This window comes from Cnephaeus nilssonii (assembly GCF_951640355.1).
Source record: "Cnephaeus nilssonii genome assembly, chromosome: 3".
NCBI lineage: Eukaryota > Metazoa > Chordata > Mammalia > Chiroptera > Vespertilionidae > Cnephaeus > Cnephaeus nilssonii.
In genome coordinates this window covers 103,831,769-103,844,629 of record NC_137074.1, presented here as the reverse complement: position 1 = coordinate 103,844,629, position 12,861 = coordinate 103,831,769, and the positions used below count along the sequence as shown (strand labels likewise).

At 45.0% G+C, this 12,861-nt stretch overlaps 1 protein-coding gene across 1 annotated transcript in view; it reads right to left on the bottom strand.

The window, feature by feature from the left end:
• The window catches only part of ANKUB1 (ankyrin repeat and ubiquitin domain containing 1), a gene marked incomplete at both ends in the record, with an annotated part of 87,180 nt that overhangs the window by 18,908 nt on the left and 55,411 nt on the right, over window positions 1-12,861 (bottom strand). Inside the window, one exon of the mRNA XM_079767127.1 lies at window positions 8,105-9,025. Within this exon, the coding sequence (XP_079623253.1) occupies window positions 8,105-9,025 (921 nt within the window). The remainder of the gene's footprint in view (window positions 1-8,104; window positions 9,026-12,861) is intronic.

Below are 12,861 nucleotides of genomic sequence, written 5' to 3'. Positions count from 1 at the left end.
ACATTTTCTAGGATAGACCACATGTGAGGACACAAATAAGACTCAATAAATTTTAAAAGATTGAGCAAAATAGAGACAGACTCATAGAGAGCAGGCAGGCAGCTTTTGGGGGCGCGGTATTAGAGGACTGGAGGGATTGAGCAAAAAAAGAAAAAACTCACAGACATGGAAAACAGTGTAGTAATTGCAGGGGTGAAAGGGGATGTGTGGAGGTGGTAGAGGGAATAGAATGAATAAAAGGTGATACAAAATAAAAATTGAAAAAGTAATAAAATAAATTTGATAAGATTGAAATCATATCAGGCATTTTCTCTGACCCTAACAGTATGAAACTAGAAATTAATCATAAGAACAAAATAGAAAAACACACACAAAAAAGAAGGCTAAATAACACATTACTAAATAATGAATGGGTAACAATGAGATCAAGGTAGAAATCAAAAGATACCTTAAAACAAATGAAAATGAGAACTCAGTGATCCAAAATCTATGCGACCCAGTGAAAGCAATCCTAAGAGGGGCATTCATAACATAGCAGGCCTAACTCAAGAAACAAATAAACAAAACATTTCAAATAAGCTAACTTTACACTGAAAAGAACTAGAACTAGAACAACAGACAAAGCGCAAAGTGAATAGAAAGAAAAAGTAATAATGATCAGAGTGGAAATAAATAAAATAAAGTCTAAAAGAAAACTACAAAAGATTAATGAAACCAAGATCTGGTTCTTTAAAAAGATAAGATTGGCAAACATTTAACCAGACTCATCAAGAAAAAATTGAGAGGACCCAAATAAATAAAATCAGAAATGAAAAAGAAATAAGAAATGGCACCAAAGAAATACAAAAGATTCTAAGAAAACATGAGGAACAACTATATGCCAACAAATTGGACAATCTGAACTAAAAGGATAAATTCCTAGAAGCATATAATCTTCTAAAACTGAATCAGGAAGAATCAGAAAATATGAATAGACTGATTGCAACTAATGAAAATGAAGCAGTAGTCACAACACTCCCAAGAAACAAAAGTCCTGTACCAGAAGTCTTCAAAGGTATTTTTTTTCAAATATTTAAAGAAGAACTAACACCTTATAAAACTATTCAAAATAATTCAAGAGGAGGAAGACTCCAAAGCTCATTTTACGAGGTGAGCATTATCCTAATTCCAATACCAGATAAAGACAATACAAAGAAAGAAAATTATAGCCCCATATTCCTGATGAACATAGATGCTAAAATCATCAACCAAATATTAGCAAATCAGATTGAGGAATATACTAAAAATATCATATACCATGATCCAATGGGATTTATTTTGGGGATGCAAGGTTGCTATAATATCTGTAAATCAATAAATGTGATACACCACAGAAACAAAATGAAGGATAAAAATCATATGATAATATCAATAGATGCAAAAAAGCATTTGATAAAATTGAGCACCCATCCTATCTAATAAAGATGAAATATGCTAATTGACCATCATGCCCTCACAAAGATGGTGGTGCCCACAGCCAATAAGGAGGAAATATGCTAATTGACTGCCACGCCCTCCAAGATGGCAGTGCCCACAGCCACAAGATGGTGGCACCCAGTCCCCTCAGCCCTGCCGGTGCAGCAGGCACACAGTATGGCCGGGCCCGCCTAACCCCTAACCCCATTTATTAATACTAAATATATATATATATATATATATATATATATATATATATATATATATATATATCTTTCTAGAGGCGGGAGCAGAGCATTGTGGGCCATGCTGTTGAAGCAGTGTCTGGGTGTGTCTGTGTACCCAGACCTCACTTTTGCTTTGATTAGCTCAAAAGACAAGAGTAATCCATCTACCCTGGCCTTCATTTATTATCGTATGCAATCTACCACCAAGTCCTATCAATTTCTTTCTTACATCTGTCTTAAATGCATCTACTTCTTTCCATTACTCACGTCACTCATGTAGTGCACTCACTGTCTCTCCCCTGGACCCCTGTATTGCCTCCTATCTGGACTTCAGAATCCTTTCTAGTTCTCCTGCATGGTAGCCAAGTGGTCTTTAAAAAGTGTGAAGCTGATCAGGTCAAACTTTTCCCTCATTGTTTTAAGGCTAAAACTGCCCAGTCTTTCATAGGGGCCCCAGCCTGCCTCTCCATGTTTGTCTCTTTAGCTAGAGTTTAGTACATCTTTCTATTTCACAAATGCTCCATGAGCTCCAGCCACAAGGCTTTTGAACAAGCCATTTCTTCTACCTGGATCACTCTCTCTCCACTCCTTCTTCACCTGGTTAACCCCCACTCATCCTTCAGAATTCAGCTCAGACATTTTCTTAGGGAGATCAAGGTCCATGTCAGGCTTCTATAGAACCTCTCGCTTCAAGCACTTTATAGTCCTTTATAGCACTTTCCTCAGCTTGTGTGATAATGCCCATCACACCAGACTAAGCAGTTTGCTTCACCCGTACGGGACCATATCTGTGTTTGCTCTTGATTGTATAGGATGAACAACTGCCCTGGTGTGCCAAGAACTGAGGGACTTCCCAGAAAGCAGGACTTTCAGTGCTAAAACTAGGAAAATCATCCTATTACTATATCACCAGCTCAATAAATGTTTGTTAAGTGAATAATCTATAATAATAAAAGCATAATATGCTAATTAGACCAGACATCCTTCTGGATGACCTTCCAGACAAAGCTGGGGCTGCAAGGTTCGAAGCAAGCCACTGTGGCTGCAAGGGCTGAGCCCCTTGCATGAATTTCATGCATCGGGCCTCTAGTAGTTAATAATCACTAATTGGGCCATCAGCCCAACAACCTCACTGAATCTGTTTCTTTTCAGCATAGGAGTCCAAGTTCAAGGAGGAAAGGGTAGCATAACTATGTCCACCTCTCTCTGATTGACTGGCAGTTTCAGGTAGACATAGGTGCTTTCATGACTCTTATGAGGGGCATAAACCAGAAAAAAAGAGCTGTGCAGGTGTGTGGGAACCATGCCAGGTCCCCCGATAGTCAAGGCTGGTGGGAGCACAGAGGCCTTGTTATCAATACACCAGAATGGCCAAAGGCTGCTCTGGGTATGTACCTAAATGATGTGTTCAAGGACTCTGAACCTGGGAATCCTAATCAGGCCAAGATAGCATGAGCGGGTGCAAGGACACACGGTACACTGTGCCCTTCAGTAGCCAATATGATTGGTGTAACTATTGGCACAAATCCTTCTTTGTATAAATGGTATAAAGTAGGTTACTGACTAGTCTAGTCGGCTGAGGTGGGAGTGAGAAGAAGTCTGCTAGAGTATGGAGAGAGAGCAGCTAGGATGGAGTGTGTGAAGAAATCTGCTAGAGAGAGCAGCTGGGCAGGAGAGACAGGAGAAGCTTCTGAACCTGAGAGCTCAGATACCACTATGATGTGAGGCGGTGAGTCTAGGAGGCAGCGTGTGGCTGCTCAGATAATAGCTGTGGGTACAGAGACTGATGCTGCTTTATGGGAAAGATCTATGTTCACCAGCCAGTGTCCGGCTGCCTGCCTGTATGGACTTTGCTGTGAGGACTGTTCTTGTCTGATGGCTATATGGCCACTGGCTTCAGTTCTTTCTTGTATACCCACAACCTCTCATGGCTTCTCCATCTAAGACCTGGCATCCTAGGAGGTCCATCCCCAGGCAGAGGGGCTCAGACCCAACACCTGTTACTAGTGAGCAGAGGATAAAAGAGGAACTTGGACTAAGGAGAATTTAGAAGAATACATGGACTCACAGACACTCAGAGATACTCAGAGCACCAGAGCTCATGCAGGGCTCTGGCCCTACCCTGACAAGGGGCATGAAAACTACAGGTTCTCCCCCAGGGAAAGATGCAATGGAAAGAGAAAACAGATGGAAAGGAAGTAGAGAGTGCAAAGAGAGGGAAGTGCAAATACTGGGAAAAGAGAAACAGTAAAGTTGGAAAGATTTGCTGGAAGCACTGTACAAAATCAAACTAACCATCCCTCCTTCCATGCCTCCCTTATTCACTAAAGAATAATAGTGAATGCAATGTTTTCCCCAGAAATTCCTGTCTCAACCTTGAAGTTGTTTTCCCTAATAACTACAATTTTATAAGATACGAGAGGCCCGATGCACAAATTTCATGCAAGAGTAGGCCTTCTCCCTGGCTGCCGGCACTGGCTTCCCTCTGGCACTTGGGACCTGGGCTTCCCTCACAGCCCTGGCTTCATGTGGAAGGACGTCCAGAATGAGGTCCGGAATGACGTCCGATCTAATTAGCATGTTACCCTTTTATTATTATAGACTAGTGGCCTGGTGCATAAAATTCGTGCATGGGGAGGTTCCCTCAGCCCACCCTGCACCCTCTCCAATTGGGGACACCTTGGGAGATGTCCTACTGCCTAAATTGACAGTCAGACATCCTTTTCACAATCTGGGACCACTGGCTTCTAACTGCTCACCTGCCTGCCTGCCTGATCACTCCTATCTGCCTCTTCCTGCCTGCCTGATTGCCCCTAACCCCTCTGCCTGCCTGCCTGATCACCCCTAACCTCTCTGCCTGCCTGATTGCCTCTAACTGCCTCTGCTTGCCTGCCTGATTGCCCCTAACTGCCCTCCCTGCCAGTCTGATCTCGCCCCAAACTACCCTCCCCTGCAAGCCTGGTTGCCCCCAACTGCCCTCCCTTGCTGGCTTGAGCTCACCTCCAACTGCCCACCCCTGCTGGCCTGATCTCACCCCAAACTGCTGTCACCTGACAGCCTGATCACCACTAACTGCCTCTGCCTACCTGATCTCGCCCCCAACTGCCCTCCCCTGCAGGCCTGATCTCGCCCCCAACTGCCCTCCATACCTGCTTGATCTCGCTCCCAACTGCCCTCCTCTGCTGGCCAATTTGGTTCTGATTGGTCGGTTTCTATGCCAGTCAGTGTCAAACGCTCTGCCTCCTAGGCAGCCATTGGCTCCTCACAGTTCACCCAGATCTGGTTCTGATTGGTTGGTTTCTATGCCAGTCAGCATCTCCTGGCCTGATCAGAGAGGCGGGGCTGATCAGCAGCCCCCACGGAGGCCCAGGGAGAAACAGAGGCACAGCTGCTGGTGAAGCCAGGAGAGAAAGAGAGAGGCAACGGCTGACCAATAGCTGGCACGGAGGCTGCGGATCAGACCCTGCCCCTCTCTCCGGGCCTCTTTCTGGGCCTGATCTGCAGCCCCCTCGGCAGTCAGTGCTGGGTCGCTCTGCCCTCACCGGCAGCAGTCAGTGCTGGGTCACCACGGCAACCCAGCACTGCCTGCAGGACTGACTTCCAGTGTTCGGTCAAGCCTTCAGTCAGTTGTTATGGACCCTGGATTTTTATATATTAGGATACCTACAAAAACAGCATGCTAGTACAACCTCTTTTGAAAACTGTTTGGAAGTGTTTACTAAAAATAAATTTAAATATATAAAAATAAATTTATATACCTAAATTCCATTTCTAGGTATATAGTCAAGTGAAATGAATGCAAATGTCCACCAAATATCATATACACAAGTAACTATAGAGTTTTATTCAAAATAGCACCAAATTAGAAACAACCCAAATGCCCATCAATATGAGAACAGATAACTAAAGGTATGGAATACTACACAGAAAAGGAATACCATATAGAAGTAAAAAAAATATCAATATGTGAAAAAACATGGATGAATCTCAGAGGCAATATGTTGAGCAAAACAAGCCACACATAGAAGGCAGATACCACATGATGCCCTTTATATGAAATTCAAGAACAGGCAAAAGTAATCTTATCACTAGAGATCAGGATAATGGTCATATCTGGGAGGAGTTATTGACTGGCAAGGGGCATGAGGGAACTTTTTGGGGTGCTGGAAATATTTTGCAACTGATATGAGTGACAATTACATGTGTGGATGCAAAATGATCCATATGTGTGGGATTAACACTTCTTATGCATTTTGCTATATATTTCACAACCCATTTCCTCCCCAAGAAAGCACTACACACAACAGAGTAGCCTTTCTTCCCCCCAAAGCACACACATGCCTACCTTAAACACAGATGTGGTTGCACATTTCCATCCTGCATAGCATTGCACTGGGCCATAGTAATCACTTATTGGATACTTGAACAATTAACTCATTTTTAGCATGCATCTGTTGATAAAACTAACCAGTATTTCCTTTCTTATGTTTACAGCCTGATTTTAAGATGGGCTATATAATTTTTTAATTAATAATTTGCTAGTCTTTTTCTAGACTTTTAGATGATCTCTTTTTCTACATTCTAGTCAGAGACAACTCACAAATTACAAGGATTGAAGATATTAAGCAGTTTCTTCTTTTACTGTACTATCAACTTCATTGTCCTGAGTTGTGCCCGTGTTATAACCCAGATCACTCTCACCACTAGGTGGCAATAACCTCACTAAAATAAAATAGACCTGAAATAAAGACCAATATACAGAAGGGCAACTAAAACAATTTAGCCTTGTTTTTTCTTTCCTTATCATAAATTCAGTAAGGAAAAAAGCCAGTCACAAATCTGTATTTCTGCTATAGTACTGGCACCCAATAACACCTCATCTATATATATATAAAACCCTAATATGCAAATAGACCAAACAGCAGAACAACCGAACAACCGGTAACTATGACGTGTGCTGACCACCAGGGGGCGTGCATGGAACATGGCGGGTGTCAGTAGCAGGCGGCAGAGTGTGGAAAATGGCAGCATCAGCTGTGGTGGGATGGTGGAGCAGGTGAGCAGAGGCACCAGACCAAGGCGGGGCACTGGTTGCTGTCATCGGGGCAAGGCTCTGATGGTTCCTGAAAATTCTTTACTCCCGTGTGCCGCAGTCCCACACAGCGCTTGCACCCGCTGCTGGCGCTGAAGCCGCTGCTTGCACCCACTGCCAGTGCCCAGCGCCAGCCCTGATCACTCGGTGCCATCAGTGGATGCCAGCGGTGGCTGCCAGTGCCGATCGCCCCTGGGGGCTTCTCCACCTCCCCCTGCTCCTGAGGGGCAATTGGGGCAGCAGCCGCTGCTCGCACCCGCTGCTGGCACTGGTCCCAAATCACTCCACACCATCAGAAGGTGCGAGTGGGGCCGGTGCCGTCAGTGCATGGGATCAGCGGCCACGGGACTGCCGGCAGACAGGGGACCAGGAGCTATGGCAGGAGGGGCTGGGCGGGGGTGTGGAGGATGGGCCAAGACCCACCCCTGTGCCCACCACAGCCTCACGCCCCACTGTTCCTTCCAAGGTGCACAAATTTTTGCTCTGGGCCCCTAGTAACAAATAAATGGGACTGGAGACTTGGTCAGAGTTGTGTTTTCAGTGAAATCTGATAACAATACATAAAAATTTTATCTTATGAAATGAATGTGCCTGAAAAATCCATTCAGCTACACTTAGTTATGTCTTTAAATATGATCCTGCATAACTTTTAAAAACTTACCTTAAACATTAATGCCAATTCTATCACCCTATCCAATATAGATCTCCCCCCACCTTCAGTTGCCCAGTAAGTCAACTGAAGTCTTTGTGGTTTGGTTGGTCATTAAATTGTTTCTTTTTTTCCTTTCACTTTCATCATTACCAACCAATCTTCCAATACACTTTTGATGTCTCCCTCCCACATTTTAGTTTCCTCTTCTCCATTTAATTATAATGAACATTTCTTATTAGTTTTTAAAATTGATTTTAGAGAGAGGACTGGGGAGAGTGAGAGAGAAACATTGATCAGTTGCTTCCCACTCATACCCTGACTGGGGATGCAGCCCGTGACCCCGGCATGTGCTCCGACCGGGAAATGAACCAGCGACTTCTTGGTTCATAGGTCAATGCTCAACTACTGAACCACACTGACCAGGCTGAAACAGCTCTTTTAACTGTGTCTCTTTTCTTCCTGAAAGCTTATGGAGTAAAGCACTACGCAGATTGGACTGGCCAATAAAATCAGTTGGTTTTGTCCTAGACATGAGGCTAAGGTGAGGTCCCTGAAGCCAGGTGCATTGGAACATCCTGCATAAACTCTATGGCATGATAAGACTTCATAGACCAATCCCTGCCCCTAGCCCTGCCCTATTAAAAGTTTACCCTTGTATTTTTAAAGAGGAAACATTACCTGGCCACAGCTAAGCAGTAGATGGCGTTTTCCCTTGGAGTTCTCCCACTGTGCTCAGAGAAAGATTTGAAGGAGGATCTGAGTATAAAGTCAGTACGGGATGTTGCATAATAAAAAGACGGGTGTGAATAGCCCACGCTTGAAACCGGAGGGAGGGAAATTGGGGGTAGATATGCATTTTTTATGAGCTTTTCTTTTTTCCTAACTGTAGCAATCATATTTTTCCGATTTTGTTGTCGATGTCTTTGCAATTCAGAAAATGTATTTGTATCTACCAGCTGAGGACATTTGAGGGTTTGTTCTCTTGTGTCCTGCTGTGAAATTGCCAAAGGATTGATGGGTTTCCTGAGAGGTGGTAGCTGGCACACAGTGTTCTGTGAGTCTTCGTTCCCAGCTTTGTGCCAGCTCTTTGAGGTCATTTTTGGTTTGGTGAAACCATCCACCATCACAGGGTCTCCAGTTTTCGCCCCAAAGACCCTCGCTCCACAAAGCTGGTTTTTGTAAAGATTGTGACTCTGAGCTCTGAGGACCCACTGTTTTATTTTAATATAGATCCTCATGGGGACTGAAATCTTCAGAAAAGAAACTGTGGACCACATTTTACTAAGTAAATATAATACACAGTCTTTATGCTTGTGTTTGGATGCGATGGTCAGGGGAGTTTGACCCGCTGCATTTTTGCATTCCAGGCACAGCACACTGTAGTTGACAAAGGCCTTCAGAATCAACAGCTGGCCCGCTTCTGCAGCTGCATGAATGGGACATTTAGAGACATCTGCATGCAGAGCTTCGTGGCACCATGCTCGGTAGGGGTGGACGCCAACTGCCTCGTTGGGCCGCACACCCTGCTTCAGGGCCCATTCAGTGAGCTCAATGTAGCCATAAAAGGCGGCAATGTACAGGGCCACCCTTTTCTGATACCTGAATGAGTGAAACAAGTAGGAGTGGGGGTGTTTAGTAAGTCAGCAAACAGACAGATGTAATTACACTAAACACCCATGAAACATTCTAGTTAAATGTTTGTTTCTTCCTAACTTATACCCAAACAATTTTCAGAAAAGGTATACAGTAACATACAAGTTAAACTGTAGAATTTCTGCTTATACACATTATCCTACTACGCACATGTACATAGTTCAAACCACTTTCCTTGAAGAAGCTTTCTTTTTTATGAAAATTAAATGCTCAGGAAGAATACAAAGCTTTATATCAACTGGGACAGTACGGGAAGAAATTCAACACATTTTAGAAATTTTAAAGTTGTGTATGCTTGTTCTCTCTTTTCTATCATTCCTTATTTTTTGGCTTCTGAGACACTATTGCTATCTGATCACCACTAGGTGGCCCCTACCTACACCATCCCCAGTACCATCATCTCCTCTCCCACCTCCATTTATCCCTCTCCAGGCTTTGCCTCACCCTGTACTCAATGAACTTTTTATTCCTTAAATAGAGGCCTGATGCATGAAATTCGTGCAAGATAGGCCTTCCTTCCCCAGCTGCCAGCACTGGCTTCCCTCTGGCACCCAGGACCCAGGCTTCCCTCGCAGCCCTGGCTTTGTCTGGAAGGATGTCCAGTCTAATTAGCATATTATGCTTTCATTATTATAGATTGGTGGCTGTCCTCTGTTCCAACAATTGAAGTTCTAACTCCTCACCTAAGGCCCTTCATCATGTGGCCCCTGCTCCTTTCTCCTGCCCCACTTTGTACCAGTCCCCTTCTATTTCACTGAACTGGAGCTACACTGGCCTTTTTACTGTCCTTCCAACACTCCATAAGGCATAAGCTAAAAGATGGGGGAAGGCTGTTCAGAGAAAGAAGAATTAGGGAGGGAAACCGAGACAGGGTCCCCCGAGGTATTGTCCAGGATACATTTGGGCAAGGCTATCTGACCCCTCTGTAGATGGAGACAAGCTAGCCTGATACCATCCAAAATACATGATGTGTAACTAACTCTGCAATGTCTGATTGCATGCTCCTCACATCACCTTTGGATGTGGTATGTGACTTCCCATATAATTTTCTTGTATGAGGTAAGTGGCTTGCCCAGAACATATGAGTCTCTAGAAGCCTCTGGCAGTTAGATCATAACTAATTAGAGTTATAGGTTAATGTAGGGAGCGGCTATAGGGTTAAGTCTCAGATTGACCTGTGGCAGAGCCACAAACAAGTCCCAGCTTAGAGGGCACAGCCCTCTTAGCATAATTAAGCTTGACCTTATGATGCCCCCTAGATCCTATCTGGGTAGCTAATGGTCTGTGGGAGGTGCAGCAAGTGCTGCCAAAACAAGTGAAACTCACAAGAACATTGTAATTATGTTGACCACAAACTTGTTTGTCTCTGACTATAAAATAAAGCCTCAGCTTGCCATCTGAATCTGTTCTGTGGCCTCAGCCAGGCACAGGAGATCCACCTAGACCCAGCTTATTCTCTTTGTCTGTCTTTTCTTCAATCCTTCACCACCACCCTCCTCAGGCTCACCAAACCCTTGGCTGTGCTGGCACGGCACAGATTAATGCGCTGGCACTTTGGTTCACACATCAGTTTCTTTTGAAATTCATTAATGCACATCAGCATCTCTGAACTTGATCAGTGTTCTTGATTTGGGAGCAAAGCCTCTCCTGGATGGACTAACTGGCCTCTGTTTTCATCTTTATTACCCACGTTGTGGGAACTGGAAGCACTCTTGTTACCAAAATTAATTGATCCTGCCTCCTAAATGTATATTTTCAGAGTCTGTCCTCTTAGTCCTAAACAATAATAATCTCTTGACTGTCTCCCTGTCTTCCTGCCTTCCTCTATTCCTCACACTGAAGCCAGCCAGCCTTCTAAAATGCCTTTCTATACCTTCAGAACACTTCCTTTACATTTCTGTGGGTCCTGCGTGAACTGGCCTCTTCATACCTTTTGAGCCTCTGGCCATTAGCTCCCTCTCACTCTGACCTATCATGTGAAACTTCTTTCAGTACCTTGAACATCTATTCTCTTGCCCTAATCTTTGTACATGTGGTTCCATCTGCTTTGGAACATGTGTTTCTTTTCTCCCTACCATTTATCTGAGTACCAACTTTTCAGGCCTCAATTTTAATTCTCTTTCTCAAGATGATCCCCTGAGTCTGTTAATTCATCATATTATACATTCCCATATCATCTTGCATGGTGCCCATGTCATAACACTTTTCACATTGACTAATAACAGTATTTAACATTTGTATCCTGCTTGCCACCTGCCAGAGAGCTCTCTAATTCCTTAATCTCTAAAACAGTTCTATAAGATAGATGTTATTATCATTCCCATGTTATACAAGAGGACACTGAGGTACAGGATGGTGGAATAATTTGCCCAAGTTTACACACCTGAACACTGAGGGAGTGGGGCTTTGAACCTAGCAGATGGGCACTGCATTTGGTAATCTCAAACATTTTGCAGTTCTGCTTCTTCAGGAATTGGTTACTGGTTTTCTCTTTCCCTTACTGGACTGTAAGCTTGCTGAGAGAATGGACCATGTCTTGTGAATTGCTATATTCACAGGATCTAGCATAATACCAATACATAGCAAATGCTCAATAGATATTTGGTAATTGGGTAGAGGAATAAAAGGAGCTTTTCAATGTGATCATTTATAGTCACCAAGCTCTTACATTTTATTTAAATACTAGAGGCCCAGTGCATGAAATTCGTGCATGGGGAGGGAGGGTGTGTGTCCCTCAGCCCAGCCTGCACCCTCTCCAATCTGGGACCCCCTGAGGGATGTCCGACCACCTGTTTAGGCCCGATCCTGGTGGGATCGGCCCTAAATGGGCAGTCAGACATCCCTCTCACAATCCAGGACTGCTGGCTCCCAACTGCTCACCTGCCTCTGCCTGATTTCCTAACCGCTTCTGCCTGCCAGCCTGATCACCCCCTAACCACTCCCCTGCCAGCCTGATCGATGCCTAACTTCTCCCTGGCCGGCCCAATTGCCCCCAACTGCCCTCTTCTGCTGGCCCAGTCACCCCTAACTGCCCTCCCTGCTGGCCTGATTACCCACAACTGCCCTCCCCTGCAGACCTGGTCTTCCCCAACTGCCCTCTGCTGGCCCAGTCACCCCTAATTGCCCTCCCTGCAGGCCTGATCGCCCACAACTGTCCTCCCCTGCAGGCCTGGTTTCCCCCAACTGCCCTCCTCTGCAGGCCTGGTTGTCCCCAACTGCCCTCTCCTGCTGGCCTGGTTTCCCCCAACTGCCCTCCTCTGCAGGCCTGGTTTCCCCCAACTGCCCTCCCATGCAGGCCTGGTCCCCCCCAACTACCCTCCCCTACAGGCCTGGGTCCCCCCCCAACTGCCCTCCCCTGCTGGTCTGGTTACCCCCAACTGCCCTCCCTTGCTGGCCTGGTCTCCCCCAACTGCCCTCCTCTGCTGGCCTGGTCACCCCCAACTGCCCTCCTCTGCTGGCCTGGCCACCCCTAACTGCCCACAACTGCCCTCCCCTGCAGGCCATCTTGAGGCGGCCATCTTGTGTCCACATGGGGGCAGCCATCTTTGACCACATGGGGGCTGCCATCTTGTGTCTTGGAGTGATGGTCAATTTGCATATTACCCTTTTATTAGATAGGATTAAGTCAAATGGAGATGGTTAAGCACATGAGCACTAGCTTTTAATTGTCAGGATCCAACAACCAGTCATGTCCTTGCTAGCTGTGTGAAAATGGGCACATTTTTTATAGATTTCCTCTTCTATAAAACAAGATAAAATAGTATCTACCTCATAAAATTGTT